Source organism: Cetorhinus maximus, chromosome 5 (assembly GCF_964194155.1).
Source record: "Cetorhinus maximus chromosome 5, sCetMax3.hap1.1, whole genome shotgun sequence".
In the NCBI taxonomy this organism is placed as follows: Eukaryota; Metazoa; Chordata; class Chondrichthyes; order Lamniformes; family Cetorhinidae; genus Cetorhinus; species Cetorhinus maximus.
This window is the reverse complement of record NC_135883.1, coordinates 59,284,939-59,311,428: the sequence shown is the minus strand read 5'-3', so window position 1 is coordinate 59,311,428 and position 26,490 is coordinate 59,284,939. Positions and strand designations below refer to the sequence as shown.

Sequence of the window (26,490 nt, the reverse complement as noted above, 5' to 3'; positions counted from 1 at the left end):
ACTTGAGGATACATCCCATGCAACCTCTCCTCATTAATAGAGTTACCATCTCTGGTTGGATATATCCCTGGAGATGTCACCACATGACCTGCTGCCTGCAGTCACCCTGCCCTCACATCCTGTTGTTGGTTGCCCAACTTGTCCATCCTTGCTGTGCACCTCCTTCCCACACCATTCAGAAAGCATGCAGGCTCTTGACCATCCGTCAAAACAGCATTTTTCCTGATATTTTTATAAATGATAAATCTGCAAAGAAAATTAAAACGACTAAAATAATATCCCTATGATTTTTCTGTTAGATTGCTCAGAGCAGTGTCCTGGAGGTTAACCTTTAATTCCTGGAGACTCCAGAACATACCTGGAGAGTTGACATCCCTACTCATGTATGACTAGTTGGCTCGATTAATACGAGCTGAGGATAGGCCTACCTTACCCCCTGCTAAGAATTGTGTACAGCATTGAGGATCTTAAAACAAAGAAGAAGGAAATTTTACAATCAGGCCAATACACTTCCCAGCCTTGTTCTTGTAGGCACCTTTTTTGAAACTAATATCTCAATGAAACTAAAAACAAAAAGCTAAAAGCTACTGCAGATGCTGGAAATCCAAAACAAAAACAGAATTACCTGGAAAAACTCAGCAGGTCTGGCAGCATCGGTGGAGAAGAAATCAGTTGACGTTTCGAGTCCTCACGACCCTTCGGCAGAACTGAGGTATAGTTAGGAGAGAGGTGAAATATAAGCTGGTCTAAGGTGGGGGGCGGGGGGAGAGAGAAGTTGAGGGTGGGGTGGTTGTGGGGATAAGCAAGCAGTGATAGGAGAAGATAATCAAAAGATGTCACAGACAAAAGGATCAAAGAGGTGTTGAAGGTGGTGATATTATCTAAGAAAAGTGCTAATTAAGAATGGAAGGCAGGATACTCAAGGTACAGCTCTAGTGGGGGTGGGGTGGAAAGACTAACAAAGTTTTAGTTTTAGATTTAAAAATAATGGAAATAGGTGGGAAAAGAAGAATCTATATAAATTATTGAAAAAAAGGGGGGAGGGGGAAGAAACGGGGTGGGGATGGGGGGAGGGGGAGTTTAAGATCTAAAGTTGTTGAATTCAATATTCAGCCCGGAAGGCTGTAAAGTGCCTAGTCAGAAGATGAGGTGCTGTTCCTCCAGTTTGCGTTGGGCTTCACTGGAACAATGCAGCAAGCCAAGGACAGACATGTGGACAAGAGAACAGGGTGGAGTGTTAAAATGGCAAGCGACAGGGAGGTTTGGGTCTTTCTTGCGGACAGACCGCAGGTATTCTGCAAAGCGGTCGCCCAGTTTGCGTTTGGTCTCTCCAATGTAGAGGAGACCGCATTGGGAGCAACGAATGCAGTAGACTAAGTTAGGGGAAATGCAAGTGAAATGCTGCTATGCAATGGAACTATTGGTAAAAGGCAGGAGTTTTGGTAGTCTTTATGCATTCAAGCTATGTGGAATATTTTGAAAAGGCATATTGTGTATGTTTGAATAAATGTTCTTCCTCAAGACATAAGCACGTAATTTAATCTGACACCTAAGTGCATTGTTGCCAAATTACTACATTGTTGGAAGTGCCAACTGAGACCTCATCTACCAATTTAGGTGAATGTTAAAGATCTCATAGCACTATTTAAAGAAGAGCAGGGAGTTTTCCAATTGTCCTGACCAGCATTTATCGCTCAACTAACACTACCAAAACAGTTCAACTTTCATTTATCTTGCTGCTTTAAGAGACTTTGCTGAGCGCACATAGGCTGTTGGGTTTTCCCACGTAACAATAACCGTATGGCAGAAATAATTCACTGGTGTGAAGCACCTTGTGACATTCTGAGGATGTGGGAGCTGTTACATAAATGCGCAATTGTTCTTTTTTTCCTCTCCTATAATATTAGTCTAGACCAGCAAAATGGAGATTCATGTCTCTCCTGATTTGATCTTGCATGCAAAAGAACTGTAATTGCTACCCTTCTAAGTGTAATGCTTCATAATAACTAATGTTGAAATTGTAACTTTTTAAACTCCATCCTATTTCTCTTCCCTCCTGTTATCACTTCATCACTCTCAAGCAAAGCAGTCTATTTAATTGCCTGAACACGCAATGTACATATTGTGGCTTTTCCTTGACTTGTGCAACATTTCCAGTGTTCAGTTTTCTGAAACTGCAGTAAACATACAATTACATACATGTATTTCATCAGTTTAACTCAAAAACAAGTAGTCGCAGCCTTTGTTATGTCAACATCACAGTTATATGAGTTTACATAACACATTCCATAATTAAGTTCCTTCAAAATGTTATGTTAAAAATGCTATTATCTGGAAAGCAGGTAAATTCTATAATTATAGTAATTCTGTAATAATTACACCTGACTGTGAGTTCATTAGAATTAACATTTATTCTATATATACATATATATATATATATAAACATTGTGTGCTTTCACTGAAGACATTATGAAATAATTAAGCGATCCTGGTAGACATTTACATCTTTGAAAAAAGCAACATATTTTACTGAATGTATGGTTGCTAAATTTGCTTATGACACAAAGATAGATAAGAAAGTAAATTATGAGGTGGGCTTATAATCTGCAAAGGGATTTAGATAGGTCATGTGAGTGGGCAAAGATTTGGCAGATGGAATATAATGTGGGAAAATGTGAACTTGCTCACTTTGGCAGGAAGAATAGAAAAGAAGTATATTATTTAAATGGAGAAAGCTTGCAAAACTCTGTGGTACGGAGGGACCTGGATGTCCTGGTACATGAATCAGAAAAAGCTAGTGTGCCGGTACAGGAAGTGATTAGGAAGGCAAATTGAATGTTGTCATTTATTGCAAGGGTAATGGAATATAAAAGTAGAGAAGTTTTGCTACAATCGTATAGGGCATTGGTGAAACCACATTTGGAGTACTTCATATAGTTTTGGTCTCTTTAATTTGAGAAAGGATGCCCCTTGACATTCAATGGCATTATCCTCACTGAATCTCCCACTAGCAACATCCTGGCGGTTACCATTGACCAGAAACTGAACTGGACTAGCCATATAAATACTGTGGCTACAAGAGAAGGTCAGAGGCTAGGAATCCTGCAGCAAGTAACTCATCTCCTGACTCACCAAAGCCTGTCCATCATCTACAAGGCACATAGCAGGAGTGTGATGGAATACTCCACTTGTTTGGATGAGTGCAGCTCCAACAACACTCAAGAAACTTGACACCATCCAGGACAAAGCACCCTGCCTGATTGGCACCCCATCCACAAACCTTCGCTCCCTCCACCACCGACGAACAATGGCAGCAGTGTGTACTATCTATAAAATGCACTGCAGAAACTCATCAAGGCTCTTTAGACAGCATCTTCCAAACCCATGACCGCTGCCATCTAGAAGGACAAGGGCTGCAGACGCATGGGAACACCATCACTTGGAAGTTCCCCTCCAAGCCACTCACCATCCTGACTTGGAAATACATCGCCCCTCCTTCACTGCCGCTGGGCCAAAATCCTAGAACTCCCTCCCTAATAGCACTGTGGGTGTACCTACACCACATGGACTGCAGCAGTTCAAGAAGAGAGCTCACCACACCTTCTCAAGGGCAGTTAGAGATGGGCAATAAATGCTGACCTAGCCATCCCATTAATGAATAAAATGAAAACATTAGAAGCAGTTCAGAGAAAGTTCATTTGACCGATTTTTGGGATGAAGAGGTCAACTTACGAGAAGTTGGACAAGTTGGGCCTGTATACATTGGAGTTTAGGAGAATGAGAGGTGATCTTATTGAAACATAAGATCCTGAGGGGACTTGACAGGGTGGTTGCTGACAGGGTGTTTTCCTTACATAAGATCCTGAGGGGACTTGACAGTGGTTTCCTTGTGGGAGAGTGTGAGATGAGGAGAATTTCATTTCTCTTGGAGGGTCATTATTCTGTGTAATTCTTTACCCCCCAAAGAGTAGTGGAGACAAGGTCATTGAATATTTTTAGAGCTGAGCTAGATAGATTCTTGATTAACAAAGGGTATAGGGGGTAGACAGGAAAATGGAATTGAGGCCAAAATCAAATGGTGGAGCAGGCTCGTGGGGCCGAATGGCCTACTCCTCCTAATTCATATGCTTGTATGTTAATTCCTTTACTGAAGCGATTACTTTTATCAGAAATTAACAGAAGAATTTATGGAAAGTGTCCTAAGAATGAAAGCTAAGAGTGTGAATTTTAAGGAGAGCCAATTAGCTGTTGAATGATTTTGAATGGCTATTTATGTATAAATGGACACTTAAAATTATAATTTAAAAGCAATTTCCTCAAAAGGCAAATTTACATAAATTGCTAAATTTAAACTGAAATCATGAAGCTCTGGAATACCCATTTCATTGAAGATCTGTTTTACAATGTTTCTACTTCATCCGGTTGTCACATAAACAGAATAAAGTACAAAATCCAGTTTTATATATTTTAGCAACACCGCAAGAAATACTTATTTTATGAAGTATAACAACTTTCAGCTTAAATAATTTGAATATTAAATACCTAACCTTAGATTGCGTGTATGTGAAATAAATGTGAATGAATATATAAACTTGATCCTTGTAAAATTAATACTCCAAAGGTTCCTACATTAAGTTACAAGAGGGCGAATTCTGTTGACATCAGCCAATGAACTCCCTGCAGCATGCATCAACTGAATATTTCTGGTGATCGCTCTCAGTCGCTGCTGCAGTTTTACTATTTAAAATTTGAATAGTGATATTGAAAATACTTGACATGCAAATGACTTCTCATTTTAATGATAGGGCAAAAATATGAATCTTTTGCAATATTTCAATGTTATTTCATTTTGTAAGATGAAAATTCTTGGTGCTACAGTATTTCTATCCTAACATTGATTACCACTATGCTTCCTAACTGGAATATATGATCCTTCTATTGTTTTCCAGATTCTTTGGTCTTTGGAGCAAGGGTGTTGGGTTCCTGAAGAACCATATGAACTATCAGCCCAATTTCCTGCAGCTACTGTAAGTTAGTTATCTGTTTAGAATATTCTGTACACAAAACTGTGTGTTGCAATTGTGGGATATTAATGGAGTTTGAAGAGAGTGATGAAAGGAATGGTTTGAGCAATTTTTGGCAAATTGTTGGCAATTTTTTGGTTCTTTGTCAGAGGTTTCTTTGTTATTGAGCTTAAAACTTTTGTAAAAACAAAAAGCTAAAAGCTACTGCGGATGCTGGAAATCCAAAACAAAAACAGAATTACCTGGAAAAACTCAGCAGGTCTGGCAGCATCGGCGGAGAAGAAATCAGTTAACGTTTCGAGCCTTCATGGCCCTTCGGCAGAACTGAAGCATTGTTAGAAGAAGGGAGAAATATAAATTGGTTTAAGGTGGGTGGGGGGGGGGGGGGGAGGAGAGAGAGACATTGAGGGTGTGGTGATTGTGGAGGTGAGCAGATAATCAAAAGATGTCACAGACAAAAGGGTCAAAGAGGTGTTGAAGGTGGTGATATTTGTCTGAGAAAAGTGCTAATTAAGAATGGAAGACAGGATATTCAAAGTACAGCTCTAGTGGGGGTGGGGTGGAAAGACTAACAAGGTTTTAGTTTAGATTTAAAAATAATGGAAATAGGTGGTGAAAGAAGAATCTATATAAATTATTGAAAAAAAAGCCGGGGGGGGGGGTGTTGATGGGGAAGAAACGGGGTGGGGATGGGGGGAGGGGGAGTTTAAGATCTAAAGTTGTCGAATTCAATATTCAGCCCGGAAGGCTGTAAAGTGCCTAGTCGGAAGATGAGGTGCTGTTCCTCCAGTTTGCGTTGGGCTTCACTGGAACAATGCAGCAAGCCAAGGACAGACATGTGGGCAAGAGAACAGGGTGGAGTGTTAAAATGGCAAGCGACAGGGAGGTTTGGGTCTTTCTTGCGGACAGACCGCAGGTGTTCCGCAAAACGGTCGCCCAGTTTGCGTTTGCTGACCTGCTGAGTTTTTCCAGGTAATTCTGTTTTTGTTTTAAAACTTTTGTTGTTGATTATCATCTGCACTTGACTACAAATTTGAAACCTGCCCTGCATTCAACTTTTTAGCATAGTTAGTGATTATAGGATGATTCATTAACATGGAGTTCCATGCTTTCTGCCTGTCTACAATCTGAAGTGAATTTCTTAAAGGTTTGAGGAATATGCTATTCCTATTGTCTGAGGAATCGAGGGAAAGGACAAGATCTTTTTGGTGCTGGTGTTTTGGTTTCATTTTCAGTTTACAGAATAAATGTAGCTGTTGTTGGTTAAAGAATTCAATTTCCATGTATACTAAGGATATAAGCAATTCCACTGGGGAAAATCATCCAGGGAAATTGCCTTTTTAGAAAACTGTTGCTTAAGCATTTGTGTTTATCTTTCCCCACTCTTTTGCCTAGCAGACATGCCAACTCAAGTGATCTTATTTTGACTGACATGATTTTAAGGTGAAATGAAGCTTTGTTTGTGACCTTGCAAGCAGGCTCTAAAATCTAAGGATTTTTGATAAGTGTTCAGAAATGCACCTTTCATGGATCTTGTTGCTTCTCCGGATGGATCGTGGTAAACATAGTTAAAATGCATGATAATACTAAGGATGCAAATGCTTCGGAAGAAGTTCAGAGGTGGTTTACTGGACTAATACGTGGAATTAGTGGGCTGCCTTATAAGGGAAGGTTAGATAGGCTCAGCTTGTATCCGCAGGAGATTAGAACAGTAAGAGGCGACTTAACTGAAAGCGCACAGGCCATTCAAAACCACTGTCAATTGCCCTTTGAGTTACCTTAATTGGCCCTTTAACTGTTGGCAGTTGAGGGTTCTTGACAGGGTGGATGTGAAAAGGATGTTTCCTTTTGTGGGAGAATCTAGAACTAGGGGTCACTATTTAAAAATAAGGGGTCACCCATTTAGGGCAGAGATGAGGGTGGTGAGTCTTTGGAACTCTCTTCCTCAAAAGGTTGTGGAAGCAGAGTCTTTGAACATTTTTAAGGCAGAACTAGATCAATTCTTGATAAGCAAGGGGGTAAGAGGTTATCAGGGGTGGGTGGGAATGTGGGATTGAGGTTGCAGTCAGATCAGCCATGATCTTATTGAATGATGAACAGGCTCAAGGGGCTGAGTGGCCTGCTCCTGCTCCTAATTCATATGTTCATATGTACTTATTCTTTACAAGGACACAGAGGCTGCCCTTTTGAAATGGGAACAAAAGGACTCAAACTTAAGTATAAAGCTGAAAGGGCAGTGGCCTAGGCTCAACCACCTTCAGCTGCTTCATCAATGACCTTCCTTCCATCATAAGGTCAGGAATGGGGATGTTCACTGATGATTGCACCAATGCTCAGTACCATTCACGACTCCTCAGATACTGAAGCAGTCCATGTCCAAATGCAGCAAGACCTGGACAATATCCAGGCTTAGGCTGACAAACGGCAAGTAACATTCACGCCAGGCATTATGACAGCTTCCTGGATACCTATCACAAACCTGCAGTATCTGGCTCTTGTGGTCACACACAATCTGGATGTTGAGAGAGAAGGAGCTCTTTCTATTGACAAAGGCACCCAGATCCTCTGCTGGCACCTTAATCGGCACGTATGCAGTCAATGGCTCCCTGAACGGTGGGTGGGGCGGGGGGAATGTCCTACAATTGCAGGGAAGCCTCAGGCTCGTTAAGCCTGGCTGGCCTCCTTGGTCCTGAAGTGAATGAAAGTGCTGGCCCTTCGGAACAGTGCGTCAGTGACCAGCTTGATGCAGCTGTGGTCAGTCAATTGGGAGACACCACGTAGATCTCCCATTGACCCCTGGAAAGAACCAGAGACATACAAGTTCAGGGCCACTGTAATCTTAAGAGACACTGACATAGGGTGACCTCCCACAGAGTTGGAAGCAATTTCAGGGCTGATCATTTTGTCTGTGGAGGTGACAATCTACTTGGAGAGGTGTAACCTTCTTTGGCATTGAACCTCAGACATGTCCAGGTAGCAGGAGCGCTGCCTGTAGACTCTGCCTGCTGTGTAATGGTGTCTTCTTCGGACCCTTCTGCCTGGCACTGCCTGCTGGTCCTGCACCCCTTCTGGCTGTACCTTATGTTCCACAAGTCGCTCCCTAGAACACTGCCTGCAAGCAGCTGGCTTCTTCTCCCTTCTGGTCCTCTCTCCCTCTTATGAGGTCTCTCCAGTAGATTACACAATTTTTGGGCAGATAGTTGCACAGGTTTCTGCACTGAAAGGGCTTATTGGCAGAAGGCCTCTGCAAATCCTAAGAAATAAGAGACTTCCCTAGAACAACAAAAAAATGCCAGACAGTATCTATAAACCAGCTCCAAACCATTCACAGCCAAACTCCTAACTACTCCCCTTTGCTGTGATCCGTATGTGAAGTTCTGCTCTGACCTACACCTTTTCCACAAATGGGGGGAAAGTGTGGGAAGAATGCAGATAACCACTTCTACGCTGTTTGAATAATGGTACTGTGTTATTGTTGTATCGTAAATTAAACCAATACCTAAAATAATGTCACCTAATTCTCTTGTCCAAATAATGGAAAGGAGTAACAAAGGATTTGAGCAGCTGTCTTGTCATTTTATTTCATGCCACTTATTGAGCCACATGATATGAGTCATACAAACAGAAATTAACCATCTAACTCTGGCACCTAGTTTTGGTAATATCATTATCCTATTTTTTTCTGATAATGTGTATTTTATTTGGAATTGCTGATATTTAGAAATTTAGTAACATACAGAACCACGAAAAATCACTTTGGTCCATCTGGCTGGGTCCAGTTTTGTGTTGCAAGTAAGATGTTTTATTTCGATATTGCACTGTTAGTTTTTTATTTTTATGTCTGTGAACTGAAGCTAATAATTGAGAACGAAAGGTTTTTGAAACTACCAGAGAGATTTTTGTGTAGGCCCAGAATATTAAAGTTCAGGAGCATGTAATTCGGCCTGCCAGATTGTTACAGATTTTTTTTTTAATTTGTAGCTCCTGTGTGCTGTTCAAAAGGTGAGTTAAGTATAGAAAGTATATGTTGTGGAAAATAATTCCACATGTGATATTAGGAAGCTACGATTTGAACATAAATTGGGTTCCATGGCTGTGAGTTGTAATTCTAAATTGCACCATACAAACCTCCTCTTTTTGTCTAACTTTTTCAACGTATATTCTATTCATTTCTACATCGTAAATTATGGTTATGACCTGGATTGTGCTGCTTGAAAGAGTGGTGAAAACAGATTGAATATTAAGCTTCATAATATGCTTATCAAATAAGTACTTGAAGGGCAAAAAAAATTATAGGGCTATAAGAAAAGAGCAGAGGACTGCAGCTAATTGGTTAGCTCTACAAAAGTGCCTGTACTGGCATGATGGGTCGAATGACCTCCTGTGCTGTATTATTCTACTGTGGTGGGAGGATGCATCCTGGTTTAACACATGTTGGATAACAAGGGCAGGAATTTTTTAAAAATGTAAAGCATTTTCAGATGCAGTAATATAGTTTTTGTAAAGAGCTCTGACTAGTTAGAAATTAAATAAACCTTAGAGAGGTATATAAACCAGCTATTAATCTATATTGGTTTATGTTTAAAAAAAAGCAACTTATGATCTTTATGCCAAGTCTCTTGATTTTTAAGAGTTTGTCTTTTGATCTGTGAGATGGTGGGGTTGGCATCCCACACCAGCTTGCATCACCAATTCTGTTTGTCCTGTTTGTAAAAAATCTTTTTGTTGCTTCTGGCATCAGAAAAATAAAATGTCATTCTTTATTATTTTATTGGTTCAAGCACTTCAATATACTATAGTGGTTCCATGAACACATGCCATAATTGTGATTGAACTTTAATTTTGTACTTTGGTCTGCAAAGTCCTTGTGCTGTTTATCCTAAACACCATTTTAAGATGGAGTCTCTTGAAGCCAACCTCGTTCATCTCTCACGATCAGCTGTCAGCTCTGGGCTTCAAAATGAATGGCAGAAGTTCTCATTTTCCAACTAGAAAGGCTGCACCTAGTTCAGCAGTATGGCCTGACAGACCAAATTCATCCTTTAGAAGGTGCCCTGATTATCAGAATGTCAAAGGTTTAATCAAATCAAAGAGAGATCTTGAACTCTAACTCAGTGAAAAGGCACTTTTATTAAAGACACTAAGAACAAATAAAGAGTCAGTCATGAGAAAGAAGACCTCCATTGGTTATGAAGCATTTTGGAATGCTGTGAGGTTGTATAAGACCCTTTATGAATATCAGTTCTTTCTTGCATTATAGGAGATCCCTGAATGCCTTCATCCTATAGTCAAGACCTGAAAGAATCATGATTCAATATTGAAATTAGTGAAACCAACAGGAAATGTAATAAATTTAACTTGGCTACATCATACCAAAAATACATGGTACTCTTGTTTATGTTGATGTAAGCACAAGTTCATCTTGTCAGTGGTGCAATCTCTCTGAGATAAATATGTCCACCCCTGCATTCCTGGTGCTGCTCTGGCACCGGAGATTTGTGATTAGTTAGAGAGAACTCTTCCAATCTTTCAGACCAGCATTTGAGGAGCTGACAGATCAAAACACAGGTAGATTTAGCAATAGTGATGCCTAACTGTGCATAAACAAAACAGGTGCTTTAGATGATGATGATTCATTTAACCTTTGACAGGAATACTCATGTTGTGTGCCAGAATGGAGGCTACCAGAATTCTGTTGCATATCACCAAACAACAGCATAATGTTCCAATGAAGCTCAACACAAGCTCAAGGAACAGCAGCTCACTTTGTGACTGGGCACTTTACAGACTCCTGGACACAATGTTGAGTTCAACAATTTTAGATTGTAATCTCTACTCCAATTTATTTGTTTTTCTTTGCTGGTTTTTTTTCCCTCTCTTGTATTTCCTTTGCTTTTGGACAGCTATTCAGGATCCTGCCATTCACACCTCCTCAAGTCACTCTTTTAGGTTCTTGTCCAATTACCACTCCCTTTGGCCTTGCATCATGAAATCTTTTGGCATTTAATCTATTTCCTTTTGTTCTTTCCACTCTCCCCACTTCCACATGCCCAAAACACAGTACCTTTCTAACTTTTCCCACTTCTGATAAAAGGCAACTGACCTGAAATATTGGGCTGGGTTTTCATCCTTGAGGCAGTAGCAGGAGTCAGAAAATTTCTTAGCCCAGCTCAGCTCGCCTTTCTTAGGAAAAAGTGCTCACAAAGATGGGATTTTTATTCCCAGCGATCACATGCGGCGAGCAGTCGGGCCAGCTGAACCGGGAAAAATTTTGGAAGCAGCCACATGCTGACGAGTGCTGTGGGTCTTCGTCACAGTTATAATAAAAATGGAAAGGCCCACCAGCCCTCACCCATCACACCTCATCACTCCCCACCCCCACACACTCCCTATGCCATAGCCATACCACCTCATACCCTCCACCCATCTTTTACTGGCCCCTAATACCCCCCATTTCATGGTATGTCCCCAACAAAGCCCCATGGCTCCTCTTACCCCCCAATGCGAAGGTGTACCCCCAAATCAATCCCTCTGGCCCCTCATTCCCCCCCCCCCCCCATGCCAAGTTATGTCCCCCAAACAACCCCCATTGCCTTCATGCCCCGCCCCATGCCTAGGTATGCCCCTTAACCAAACTCTAAGGCCCCTTATGCCCCTCATACCAACTTATGCCCCACACCACCCCCTATGGCTCTTCTTGCCCCCATGCCAAGCTGTGGCACTTTCATGCCCATTCACCTACTTTACACTGTATAGAACCACTGAATCCTACAGTGACAGTAGGATTTGTAAAAGCACTTTAAAAGAACAGTCATTCATTGATAACTTTCCACTTCCTTAAAAAAAGTCCTTCTACTGGCCAATAAAAGTGGCAATTATCCAGACCCTTTAAATTATCAATAGCAGAAGCTGTAACCACTTGAAACTGCTTTATCTTGTGTAAATAAACATTGTGCAATTGAAGGCATAGATCAAAGAGCCAGAGATGTCAATGAAGCAATTTTCCCTGGGGCTCAGGTGCTTCAGTACTCTAATGGATTTCCGGGCTCTAAATATCTCATTTAAGGTGGATCTCCTATTATTGGAACTGATTGATAGCCCAGATCCTGAGAGTGTTGACATAGGAACAGGAGTCAGCCATTTACCCTGTTCCATCATTCAATTAGATTATGGCTGATCTGTACAACAACCCTATTTATTCATTTTGATCCATATCCCTTGATGACCTTAACTAAAAAAAAATTGATATAAAGTCTTGAAAATCTCAACTGACACACCATTTGCAGTGTTTTAAGAGAGTGAATTCCAGATTTCTTACTCTGTTTGTGGGGAAAGAATTCTTCCTGCTTTGACTTGTGCATGACCTAGCTTTAATTTTAAGATTATGCCCCCTTGCTCGGGATTGCCCTGCCAGAGGAGATAATTTCTTTGCATTTACTCTATTGAATCTTTTTGTCAATTTAAACACTTCATTTAGATCACCCTTCAGCCTTCTAAACTCAAGCGAATACATCCCAAGTTTATGCAACCTGTCCTCATAATTTAACCCTTTAAGCATGGATATAACTTCAGTGAATCTGCACTCTACCCATTTCCAGACCAATATACCCTTCATAAGGCTTGGTGCCCTGAAACTGAATGCACTACTCCAGATGGAGTCTCACCAAGATGCTGTATGACTGAGACATAACTTCCTCCCCTTTGCATTCCAACTGCCTTGAGATAGAGGTCGTTATTCCAATAGTTGTATTAATTGCTTTTTGTGCCTGTGCACTAGTTTTAATTGATTTGTGTACCTGGAGACTCAAATCCCTTTGCTCCTTAACAATTCCTCATCTCTCATCATGAGGAAAATATTCCACTTTGTCTTTCTTGCATCCAAAGTGAATGCCGTTGCACTGTCCCACCTTGAACTACATCTGTCCTAGTTTTGCCTAGTCACTTAATCTCAGTAAGCCTTTGAAATTTTCTGCTTCCATCTATACAACTTTCTCTACCTGCTAATTTAGTGTCATCTGCAAACTTAATTGTACAATTCTCTGCTCTTTCATACAAGTCAGATACATATGTGAAAGCTGAGACCCTACTCCTGATCTCTGAGGATCACCATTTGTCACATCATGCCAATCAAAGTAAATTCTCTTTATCCCTACTGTCTGTTTACCACCTCCCAACTTAATAACTCATGTCATAAGGTCATAAAGAGTTGAGAGATCTGAAATTCATGCCAAACACTCAATATATTGTAGATTTGCAGTATAAAATGGAAGTGGTACACGAAAAGTGACACTTGAATTCTTCGTGTATAGTGATCTTGACATACATGAGAAATGCAGCCACAAGTAGGGTTCTTTCCAAACTTATTTACAACCCAACAATCTGCAATCTCTTCCTGCTACCCATTGTAGCAGGGAACAGATGGACAATCCTTGGTGTATGACAGATGCTGGGAAAAGCAACATTTTATGCTATGGGGTTTTCCCTTGAAGGACATGAACCTTTTCTTAAGCAAGGTAATTAACCTGCCCTTTGAACCTACCTGCTGTGCTGAAATTGTGTGCCTTTTCAGCAGTTACTTGACTTGCCTTCATCTTGGTGTAGATAAAATGGGCATAGGCAGTGGGTCCCACATTGTCTTGCATGACATGTGGATAGAGTAGTTTTTGAGATTAGCGATGCAAGTGGATTAAGATTTATTTCCAGGAATCATCTACATGTTTGCACTGCACATCAGTTGTACTACATTTTTGCTTTGTTTGTTGTCTTGACTGAACATTTCAGGATGGCCAAGTGCTTATCTGCTGCAGTGTTCAAGCTGGCCTAAATATATGTTTGCCATTTCCAATCTTTGCATTGGTTAGGTATACTATTGCAGGTATATATGGAGTTACAAAATAAAACACTTAAATCATGGTGTCAGCTGTGACTGTGATTGTGCTAGTCTCTGAATCAGATGATTAAACTCCCACTACAGATACTTCTAGATTTTAGTGCAGTACAGAGAGAGTGCTACATTGTCAGAGGGACCCTCTCAGGTGGATTTAAAGTTCCCACAGGCTATTTCAAAGGAGAGCAGGGAAGTTTTCTGCAGTGTATTTATCCCTTAACCAGTATCACTAACAAAGCATTATGTGGTTATTATCATATTGCTACTGTAGGACCTTGCTGCTGTGTTTCCTACGTAAGAATGATCATACTTCAAAATGTACTACAGTGTAAAGCACCTTGGGATGTCCTAAGGTTATAAAAGAAGCTAAAAGAAATGCAAATCTTTTTTTAAGAATTAATTAATTAATAATGTGCACTTATATAATGCCTTGTCAAGTCTCCAGGATATCCCAAAGTGTTTCACGCGCAATTATTTGTTTTTGAACTATTGTCTCTACTGTTTTAAAGTATACAGCAAGATTCCACAAACAGCAAATGAGATGGATGACCAGTTAATCTGATTGTTCAGTAATGTTGATTTAGGGATGAATCTTAAACAGGTCACCAGGGGATCCTCATTGGCTTAATACCTCACTGAAAGGTAGCACCTCTGACAATGCAGCACTCCCTTGGTACTGCGCTGAAGTGTCAGCCCAGATTACATGATTTGGACTGGCAGTTGAACCCACAAATTTTGATTCAGAGGCACAAGAGCTGCCAAACTGACCCTATGAGGAAGAAAGATTCCACCCCCCTCTTTTGTGTAGTCCTCCACATTATTTGGTTCAACCTTGCAAAACTCCCTCCCAACTTACTCTTCATTACTTCATTAGCTAACATGGTGAGAAGCTAGTTCCTTTTATGTCTGTTTAAGGACTCTGGCCATACCAAGGTCTGAATGGTGTCTTCTTCAGACAAAGAACTGACGAGATTAGTGTAGCTTTTTACATACAGTGGAATAAGGAAAAAAATATCAAGTGGTTGTTCAGACGTTTTTTCTTTAAAGATTATTTCCAATGAGAATGCAGATTGTGTAGCTATATGTAAATATTGTACATCTGAAATAAGGACCAGTGATTAGTGATTTGCTTGAAAATGTCATCTTATTATCCCATTATTGGGAACTAGGAAGTGCCATGATTGGAGATTACCATAGACATCAACACATAATTCGACCTTTGAAGCTTTGAAAAACTCTTCCAAAAACGAGGGTCGACTTATACACTAAATATAAAAGCGAACTGCCAGTATGGGTGGATACCACCTTTTTCATTCACCACGTGGGTTCTACTCCTTGTGAATGTGTCTTCAACTCCCATGCATCTTTGCAACAAACTGCATATCGCCATTTTGATCCCTTGCACTCAGTTATAAGTTACCAGTAAGTGAAACATCCATTTGTGGGTGACAAATTGAGGCTGACTACTAATGCGAGTGTAAATATTGTGGCTGAAAAGGGGTATTGATTTATACGCCAAATATATGCAAAAACATCATTTTTGGGGCGAAAATATGGGATCGTCTTATATGCTGCGATCAACGGTACTATCTTTTTACATGATATATGTTATGTTCAACTCAAGTGTAAACAGAGCACTGGGTGACTTGCCATGCTGTTGTACTCTGAATAAGTGCTTTGCAATACAGTTTTTTACCATTGGTTCAGCAGTGTTTCTTTTACATACTAGAATTTGGTTACTTATTTTTGTGTCTGTCTTTCTACTTATGAAGCCATGCCACTTTGCTTTAAACAAGTAACCTTGTCCAATGTGCACTGCCAGAAAGGATTGCACCATTTCAGAAGACCAGTTGTTAACTACTTCCTATCAGCAGTGAAACATTTTAAAGGCATGAATAACAAGAAGACAAAATTTTATCTAAGCACTTTTGGTCAATTGTAACTTTGAAAATGAGAACAAGCAATGAAACTGCATTGTAGGTAATGGATAATATATTAATACGATGATTGTAGTGATTATGTCCCTTTGAGAACTAAATTGGGATCTACTTCAGTGTTATTACAGAGTCTGTGATCTGCCAATCAAACCTTAATCATAATGCAAAGTTGGTGCATTTGTTCTCGTTCATAGTTTGTTCTTGTTTGTTGCTTTTGCTGCAGCCATTTCATCTGACAATATTGATGTTCCTATATGCAATTAGGTCAAACCCAAGGGCCCCAGTGCGATCAGATTTCTTCATGATTTTCTGGTGTAACTTGCATAACTACTGTGTGGTGGTATTGTCATGCTACACTAGAAAATTTTAGATTATATGTGGCTGAGATAATAGCTTATTATCTGCTCTTAACCAGTGTTGTCACCAGGATTTTAATTATTCTTAATATTGTGCCTGTAAAATTTCATTTTCTTTTGAGTTGTAATAACTGTCAAGCAGGACATTTACAATACAAGTTCCTATCTTCCAAATTTGGGTTGCATCAGGACAGAGTATTTGAACTGTAAACTCTATTCCTGATAATGTAGGCTTTTCTTGTATCAAAATTATTTAATAAAATCATGTGAATTAAGCAGCATAAATGACACAACAAACTTTAAAAAAGTTAAAAATTAGAATTATTGGATAATTTGAATGAAAAGAAACAAACTGTATATTATCAGGTTGAAGTATCGTTGGGGGAGCAATTTGAGGCTAGGAATAAAGAGGATCATACAAATGTCATTACATCTTCAAAACGTACAGCCTTAAATATATGCTTTTTCCCCCAAGCAAATCCATGTAACAATTTGACAGGTGCTGATTCTATAAAGAAATGTCACATATTTCATTCACTTCTATTAGTCTTAAACTGTTGTGAGAATCTATTGATCTAATTTAGTTTGTGTGATCTTAAGTTTCTTATATTGAAATGTTACTTCGCTGGCCCTTGCATGAGCATAGAGAGTCAGCAAACTTTGCATCTTGATGCTGATTCAACTGTGTCATGTTAAGTACAGTAGAATATATCTATGATTTTTCCTGAAAGTTGCCTTTGAGTGATTGTTTCAGAAATCTTGTTTCTCTTATTGAATGAAATATAACACAGTGCTTAGGTTTATATTTAAATAAAACTGTGAGCACTTAGCAAACAAGACCAGATTTTCTTTTTGTCTATGTGACCCAAGCCTCAAGTAAATGCTTCAATTAGTAGAGATTAGGTGATCAAGAGAGGCCATATGGCCCCTCAAGCCTACTAAACCATTCAATAAGACCATGGCTGATCTGATTTTGGCTCAACTCCACTTATCTGCTTTTCCCCTAACTTTTGACTCCCCGATTAATCAAAAATTTCTCTCCGAGCAAGAATTAAACACCAATGTTCAAACTTATTCTGTCTATAGTTCTTATAGAGCCCAACTATTGAAGATTCTTTTTCAATTACATCTGAAGAACAGGTACTTGCTATAACTTGGTTTTGCCAAAGGACATTGTTTAGATCCGGGATGTCAATATGGTAAACCACATTGCATCAAACTGATAGAAATACTTGTGATTTTGGAGTCCCAATTACTCCAAAGTCTTTTTACTACTTTGGGAGAATTTTAAATTTTTATGGAAATTGAATGAATAAGGAATAATGTTCTTTGATGAAGTTCAGATTCCATCTAAAAATCTTCTGCTCATCCTAACCACCGATTCTGTTTCTAACCTGTTGCTGTTTAGAAGCATTGTTGCATTGATCACTGCTACCTCCTCCAATTAAAGGGCTCAGAATGTAGTGCAAACAAGATATTAAATACATTAGTTATCCAATTGAAATTGCAGTGCAAAGGGACAGTATCCTTATCAGTAGTTTTTTCTTCCGATGGATGACCATATATTGTAATTGTATGTGGAATTTAAATTTCTGGAGCAAAATGTATACTTCTGTCAGATAATCTAAAAAACAATTTTCAAAACGTTCAAAACAATGCTGATAATGGCATAAATTGTGTAGATCATAACACAATGGCAACAGGAGAATTTTACTGTTTTTTTTTAAAGATTTTAATTTCTTCCAAGAAAAAAAGTTTAAACATCAATTTGGTGGAATATACTTTGTGGTCTGTAAGAAGACAATTTTTGATTGTAAGTTCAAAACAAAAGCTTATTAGTGGGCAAGATTATTCTGAAATAACTTTACTTTTGAATCTCAAATGTGTTTTTCTCTTTAATTGTACTTTTGATCTTTCACAATTCCAGTTTCCATTTCTTTGGAGATCAATATTAATTTTCTGAAGAACAACTTTCTGTTGAAATCATTGTCATGGGGAGATGCTCAACTATTCATTACTCATTAACATACTATCTGAAATATAAAGCATTTAGTTTCCTATATGACTACACTTAGTAGTGTCTTTAAGATAAAATATAACCTCTTCCAGGGATTCAATTTCAGTTGACATTTTAGTATTCCCAGTGTTTATCTCTATAACCAAAACAAAGCTTCCCCATAAAGTGGAACTGACTATTATAAAAATAGATGCAAAGCAATTCACAAGCAATTTTGCCTACTTTGTTCATTGGAGCCCTGGCTTCTTTGCTTTCAAACAAACAACTTAAAATATTAATGCATGGTATACATATTAGTCAATATTTTAAATATAGTAGTAAGTGTGTCTTTACAGATTTGCTGAAAAATGTCTTTATACATCATATGAACTGACAAAAACAATCTATGTGCAAGAATCATAATCAGAAGTCTGCAGGTCTGATCATCATAGTGGTAGCTTTCAGAGAGTATCCTGACCCTTTCCAGTAGTACCATTTGATTCCATTGAATCTATTTGTATTCTGCCCCGCTGAGTAGTATAATCCATTCAGGTTGGATGGACCACAGGCATCAAACCACCATCCTGTGAGGGGAAAAAATACAATAGAAAACATCAAATGGGGGCAGATGACAGAAGCTGCAATAGATATGCTTTTCTCTGTGGAACTCAGATTAAGTCTACTTTGGGGATTACAAATGAAGGTTAAGTTTTAAAACAATTAAGTAAAGGAAGTAAGAGAGAAACCAAACTAGCAAAGAAAAATGAAACAAGATGAAGGCAGAGGTTTTTGAGTTGGAAACAGTTTGTTTAGTTTTTATTTCCCCTCTCTTTTTTAATTTTGCTATCAGACATTATCTGGGTAGCCTTTTGCAAAACAATCCAGAGTGTGCTAAGAATTACACTAACAACCAATTTAACATTATCAGTTGGGCTCGCAATGTAGCTCACTTACACTTGCTAGTAGCTAGATATGTTCATATGCAATGACCTGTCTTCTGCAGGCAAAAAGAATATGTTCAGACATTGTACCTTTTTTGAATAAACGAAAGCTTGGAGACAATAGCTCCATGATGCATTTGCCATGGCAATATCTCAACCTATTAGAGCTGAATTGTTGTTGAGTCAGTATCCTTTTTCTCGTGCATTATAACTTGTGATTTCTTTGAAATTTGGCATCCTTACGTCTTGTCCTAATAAGTGCTGATGTCCTGATGACAAAAAGCTTTGACTACCTGTCTCTTTTTTCAGCAATACAACTTTTAATGCTAAGAGCTCAGATAGGAGTACAATATCCCAAAAGTAAAATTAATCTATTATTTATACTTCCAGACCCATCTTTTGTTTCTTTACTTACTTTTTTTACTTGTCCCATTGGCTTTGCACCATGAAATCTTTGTCCTTTAATCTCTCCTACCCTCTATCTTATCACAGACCTTCCCTTTTGTTCTTCCCATCCTCCCCCACTTCACTTGCTCAAAACCTATTACATTTCTAACTTTTCCCAGTTCTGATGAAAGGTCACAGACCTGAATTGTTAACTCTATTACTGTCTCCATGGATGAGGCCAGACCTATTGAGTATTTCTAGCAGTTTCTGCTTTTATTTCAAATGTTCTAACTAGCCTGAAAGGTAAGCTACTAAACCATGGAACGATAGAAAGGTTAAGGCACAGAAAAAGGCCATTCAGCCTATCATGTCTGTGCCAGCCATAAAAAGAGAAAAAAAAGCTAGCCATTCATTTTTAACCCCACTTTCCAGCATCTGGTCTGTAGCCTTGCGGGTTACAGCACTTCAGGTGCATATCCAGGTATCTTTTAAATGAGTTGAGCGTTTCAGCCTCAACCACCAATTTACCACCTTCCCCTGTACCCCATGGGATCTCACTTTTATGGTCAGTCAGCCCTGTGGGATCTTGTCAAATGCCTTACTAAAATCCATGTAGACAACATCCACTGCATTACCTTCATCAATCCTCCTTGTTAATTCCTCAAAAAATTAAATGAAGTTGGTAAAACATCAATCTCCTAACAGAACCATGCTGACTATCTCTGATCAACCCCTGCCTTTATAAGTGATAGTGTATCCTGTCTCTCAGAATTAACTCCAATAATATGCCCACCACCGAAGTCAGACTGACCTGCCTATAATTTTCCGGCCTATCCCTCACAACCCTTTTAAATATTGTTACAACTTTCGCAGACCTCCAATCCTCTGTACCTCACTTGTATCAAGTGAGGATTGGAAAATGATCCTCAGAGTATCCGCTATTTTCTCCATGGTTTCCTTTAACAACCGGGGATACAATCCATTCAGCCCTGGTGATTTATCCACCTTCAAGGATGCCAGTCCCTCTAGGACTACTTTCATTATGCCTACGGTATCAAATATTTCACTTTGAGAAATATCTTCCTCTTTAACTAGAATGTCTGCACTGTAGTAAAGACAGAGACAAAGTACTCATTGAGAACCCTGCCCACATCTTCAGCATCAACGCACAAGTTATCATGTACGTCTCTGATAGACCCTACCCTTTCCTTAGTTATCCTCTTGGTCTTAATATACTGTTAAAACATCTTTAGGTTTTCTTTGATTTTACCTGCCAGTATTTTTTAGTATCCTCTCTTTTCTTTCCTAATTTCCTTTTTTACATCACCCCTGTACTTTCGGCTTTTTATGATTGTCATAAACTCTCTCTTTCTGCTTTATTTTACCCTTAATGCTTCTGGATAACCAGGGCCCTCCAGATTTGGCAATACCACCCTTTTTCTTTATGGGAACATGCCTACACTGTGCCCATGGATTCTTGCTTTAGAATACCTCCCACTGATTTGACACTCTTTTCCGTTCTAATATTATATCCAGTCCACTTTCACCAGCTTGCCTCTCAGCTTCGAAAAATTTGCCTTTTCCCAGTTTAGAACTTTTACTCCTATTCTACCTTTGTCCTTTTCCATAATGATGCTAAATCCAACTGTATTATGGTCACTATCTCCAAAATGGTCCCCCACTGCTACTTCATCCACTGACCCAGTTTCATTTCCTAAGACTAAATCTAGAATTGTGCCCCCTCTCATTGGGCTTGTTATGTGCTGGCTGAAAAAATTCTCTTGAATGCAGTTCAAGAATTTTGTGCCCTCTGTGCCCTTCACACTGTTTGTATCCCAACTGATATTAGGGTAGTTGGACTCTCCAACTATTACTGCCCTATTGTTTCTGCACTCAAAGATTTGCCTACATATTTGCTCTTCTAACTCCCTTCCACTGTTTGGGGATTGAGAGTACACTCGTAGCAATGTGGATGCCCCTTTTTTATTTCCGAGCTCAACCCATATGGCCTCATTTAATATATCATCCCTTCTCACAGCTGTAATTGTTTCTTTAACCAATAATGCTACACCCCCACCTTTTTTATCCCGCTGTCTTTCCTGCCTGAAAACTCTATATCCAGGGATGTTGAGCTGCCACTTTTGCCCCTCTTTAAGCCAAATTCCCGTTATAGCAATGATATCATGCTGCCATGTATCTATTTGTGCCCTCAACTCATCAGCTTTGTTTGCTATACTCCTTGCATTCGCATACACAGCTTTTAACACTGCCAAATTCCTGTGCTGTACACATTTTAACCTGTACGTCTTCGGTCTTTCAGATTCACTCACTAATTCTCCATCTCCTGCTCCCTGCTCTGAATTTGCCCTCAGGTTCCCAACCCCCTGCCAATCTAGTTTAACTCCTCCCATCTCCCACCAACAGTACTAGCAAATCTCTCTGAGGATATTCATCCCAGTCCTGGTGTAGACCATCCAGCTTGTACAGGTCCCACCTTCCCCAGAACTAGTCCCAATGCCACAGAAATCTGATGCCCTCCCTCCTACACCAACGTTCCAGCCATGTATTCAAGCGCTCTATTCTCCTGTTTCTATATTCACTTGCATGTGGATTAGGAGTAATCCTGAGATTACTGCTTTAGAGCTACTGCTTTTCATTCTCCTTCCTAGATCTCTGAAATCTGTTTTCAGGACCTCATCCCCTTTCCTACCTACGTTATTGGTACCAACATGGACCACAACCTCTGGCTGATCACCATCCCCCCAGAAGAATGTCCTGCAGCCACTCCTTGACCCTTGCACCAGGGATGCAACACACCATCCTGGTATTCCAATCCTCAAACTTTAAAGACTCCTGATTGTGAAGCATTTTGGCTGGCTCAACAATTATGACCTTTTTTGAGTTGGATCTGAAGACTGACATAATGGAGGATCATTGCACTCAGCTGGAGACAATGAATTGTAATTTATTAATCAAATTAAATGTCCTATTTTCCCATCATCACTATGCTTGATGATTAACATTGGTTTCTGGTCTAACAATGCCTCAATTTTAAAGTTCTCATTCTTTTGTTCAAATTCTTCCTTGGCCTCTCCCATCCCTATCTCATAACATGTTTATTTCAGATTTCCAGGATCTGCTGTACTTTTCTTTTTGAATTGTTTTAATGATTGACAGCAGTGTTGGTTATTTACAGAAAATGCCACAATATCCTGTGTGTATGCCCCACCCTCCTTTTCCAGATGGCAGAGAATGTTGTAGGCTTGGGTTGCACTTTGAGAATTGTGACAATGATATACACATTGGCAATGGTACACACTAGCATATGTGCCTTAAGGTGACTCATTGGGCACATTTGGTCTCATTTAATGTGAGACATTCCATGTGCAAGGCATCTAATTATAAAAATAACCAAAGCAACACAAGGTATTTGTTTGCTCATTGCAAGGCACTGAGGAGAACATTTTAGTGGGGCAGACTACAAGCCAGCAAATTTGTAGTTTGTGTAATGTTTCCACAATGTCTGAATCCATAAATTGCTGCGTGCCAAACTACAAACATAAGTACTTAATATTAATTCAGACTGTCATTTCAAATTACAAAACAAGAACAAAATCTTGCTAACAGCTTTGGGAGGCTAACATTCAAAATCCACTTGGCAAGTGATATATTCATGCAAAAGTCATTGATTTGAGGTTTTCATGGGAAAACAATTGGAATTGTGAAATTCAGACCCCAAAACACTGCTAAACATACTGGAAAAACCCTAACATCCTATGCAATAAAAACATTACTTATTTAGTCACCATAAATCTGCTTAATTATAAGCAGATGGAATTCTGGAATGTGATGCTGAAACACAGGTAAAATCCCAAAAATCCTATGAAAATGGAAAATAACTATCATAAATTAGTGGCCCTGACCATTGCTTTTGCCCACATGCTTTGATACCTTTGTATATTTCCCAAGGATCCATGCATGTCTCTATAAAACAAAAAGATGGAAAACAACAATCTTACCTCCTGATGCCATTTTCGCACAATTACAAAGGCATTTGTCATTGTCTGAATCTTTAGTGCTAAAATCATTTCCCAGGTGGCTGAGACTGCTTATCCTGCCTGCTGTCCCACTGTAGCCTTTAAGATGAATTCTGTAGAAGGAATAGATCAGGGAAGAATATATTATTTTTATCCATTAAGTCACTCAATCAGTTGAGTAAATTAGCAGTGTCCCACTCAGGACAGTTAATAAAGTTGCCAAACAGTATTCACAAAAAGAACCCAGACAGCTTCCAGGAGTTAACATCAATTTTATAATACAATTTATAGGATTAATTGTGCTGTAACTTTAATTTTACACCATGGTGAAGCCCAGTTTCCTTTAATGCTTGTTATTAAAACGAGGTGTTTGGACTTTTTATTGACTTGATGTAAACATAATTGAACTGAACCTGGGAAGCAATAAAGCTCTTGAAGATAGTCAGAAGGGAAAAGTATAAGAACAGCTCTTTGTAACCATCTGTACATAAGAATATAAATAGGAACAGGAGTAGGCTATTTGGCCATCCAAGTCTGCTGTGACATTCAGTAAGATTGTGGATGATCTGATTGGGCCTTAACTTCATTTTCTTGCTTCCCCCGCCTCCCCCACAACCCATCCAACCATTACTCTTGACTCCCTTGTCCATCAAGAATTTGTCTAACTTAACCTTGAATATATTCAATGGCCTAACCTCCACTGCTCTCTGCGGAAGAGAATTCCAAAGTCTAATGAATCCTCTGAGAGAAGAAATTCCTCCTAATCTGTGGTTTAAATGACAGACCCTTACCCAACCTGCTCAAACTTCCCTCATAAGACAAACTCCTCATTCAGGCATAAGCTTACTGAACCTTCTCTGAACTGCTTCTAATTAAATATGCCCCGCCTTAAGGCAACCAAAACCGTACACATTGCTCGAGGTGCGGTCTCACCAGTGCCCTGTACAGTTGTAGCAGGACTTCCCTACTTCTTTACTCCATCCCCTTTGCAATAAAGGCCAACATTTTGTTTGCCTTTTTAATTACTTGTTTTACCTGCATGCTGACTTTTGGTGGTGATTCATGTACAAGAACATCCAGGTCCCTCTGTACTTCAGCATTCTGTATTTTCTCTCTCCATTGAAATAATATTCTGGTTTTCTATTCTTAATGTCAAAGTGGACAACCTCACATTTTCTCACATTATACTCCATCTGTCAATTTTTTGCCCACTCATTTAACCTGTCTTTATCGCTTTGAAGGCTCTTTGTATCCTCCTCACAACTTGCTTTCCTACCTATCTTCATATCATCAGCAAATTTGGCTACAACACAGTCAGTCCTTTCACCCAAGTCATTAATATAGATCATAAATAGTTGAAACTTCAGCACAGATCCCTGTGGCATTCCACTAGTTACAGTTTGCCATTCTGAAAATGACTCATTTATCCTGACTCTGTTTCCTGTTAGTTAGCTAGTCCTCTATCCATGCTAATATATCAGCCCCAACACCATGTGCTCTTATCTTGCATAGTAACCTTTTATGTGGCATCTTATCAAATGCCTTTTGGAAACCAAAATACATTTATTGGTTCCCCTTTATCCAACCTGCTTGTTACATCCTCAAACATTATATATTGCGTATACTGGATATTGTGAACCTGCTTATCAAATGTGAATGCATTGTTACAAGAGCGGTACAATGAGGGTGCTGGAAATCTGAAATGAAAACAGAAACTGCTGGCAGCATCTGTTGAGAGAGAGAAACAAAGTTAATGTGTTAGGTTAATGACCTTTTGTAAGAACTGGAAAAAGTTAGAGATGGAATAGGTTTTAAGAAGCAATGAATGGAGGAAAGAACAAAAGGGAGAGTCTGTAATAATATGGGAAGCACGACAGATTAGATGATCAGAAAAGGCAAAAAGGAACTGATGGTAAAGGGACCAGTGAAAAAACAAAAGATGGGCTTGGAGGAAACGTAAATGGGAATGGCAGAATCATCACCAACTGCTGCTGCCCTAAAAATTGGAGGCGTATTGAAATGATTGAACCATTGTTTAGTCTGGAAGGCTATGATGTGCCTAGCTGAAAGATGAGTTGCTGTTCCTCAAACTTGTGTTGAACATCATTGAAACAATGTTAAAGCAATCATTATCACTGGAGAAAAAGGTCTAGGCAAACTAATGGGACTCAAGGCTGATAAGTCCCCTAGACCTGTTGGCCTGCTTCCTAGGCTATTCAAAGCATTGGCTGCAGAGATGGTGGATCCATTGATTGTAATTTTCCAAAGTTCCCTAAATTTTGGAAAGGTCCTTCCGGATTGGAAAATTGCATATGTGACAGCCTTATTCGAGAAAGGAAGAGACAGCAAGCAGGAAGCTATAGGCCAGTTAGCACCTCATTGGGAGAATGTAGGAATCCATGGTAGTAGCAGAACATTTAGAAAATCATAATACAATCAAGCAGAGTCGACATAGTTTTATGAAAGGAAAATTGCGTTCAACAAATTTATCATAATTCTTTGAGGATGCAGGGTGGATAAAGAGGAACCAGTACATGTAGTGTATCTGGATTTCCAAAAGACATTCTCTAAGGTGCACACGATTAGGGCTCCTAGTGTTGGGAGTAATATCTTGGCATGGATAGAGGATTGACTAGCTAGCCGAAAACAGAGTAGGGATAAATGGGTCATTTTCAGGTTGGCAAATTGTAACTGGTGGGGTGCCACGGGGATCAGTGCTGGGGCCTCAACTATTTTCAGTCCATGTTAATGATGTGGATGAAGGGACTGGATACAAAGATGGTGTGAAAGCAAGTTATGAAGAGGGCACAGAGCCTGCAAAAGGATATAGAGAAGTTGTGTGAGTGGGCAAAGATTTGGCAGATGGAATATAATGTGGGAAATGTGAAATTATCCTCTTTGACAGGAAGAATGGAAAAGCAAAAT

The 26,490-nt window shown here is 39.4% G+C and overlaps 2 protein-coding genes across 2 annotated transcripts in view; one reads left to right on the top strand and one right to left on the bottom strand.

Moving 5' to 3' along the window:
* Positions 1–26,490, top strand: part of mcph1 (microcephalin 1) — a 370,028-nt gene that overhangs the window by 145,246 nt on the left and 198,292 nt on the right. The window contains exon 13 of the mRNA XM_078541909.1: positions 4,950–5,027. Within this exon, the coding sequence (XP_078398035.1) occupies positions 4,950–5,027 (78 nt within the window). The remainder of the gene's footprint in view (positions 1–4,949; positions 5,028–26,490) is intronic.
* LOC144680669 (angiopoietin-2-like) overlaps positions 15,808–26,490 on the bottom strand; it is a 105,717-nt gene continuing 95,034 nt past the window's right edge. Inside the window, exons 8-9 of the mRNA XM_078541906.1 lie at positions 23,548–23,678; positions 15,808–18,784 (exon numbers count right to left, since the gene is read on the bottom strand). Of these exons, the coding sequence (XP_078398032.1) occupies positions 18,624–18,784; positions 23,548–23,678 (292 nt within the window). The 3' untranslated portion in view covers positions 15,808–18,623. The remainder of the gene's footprint in view (positions 18,785–23,547; positions 23,679–26,490) is intronic.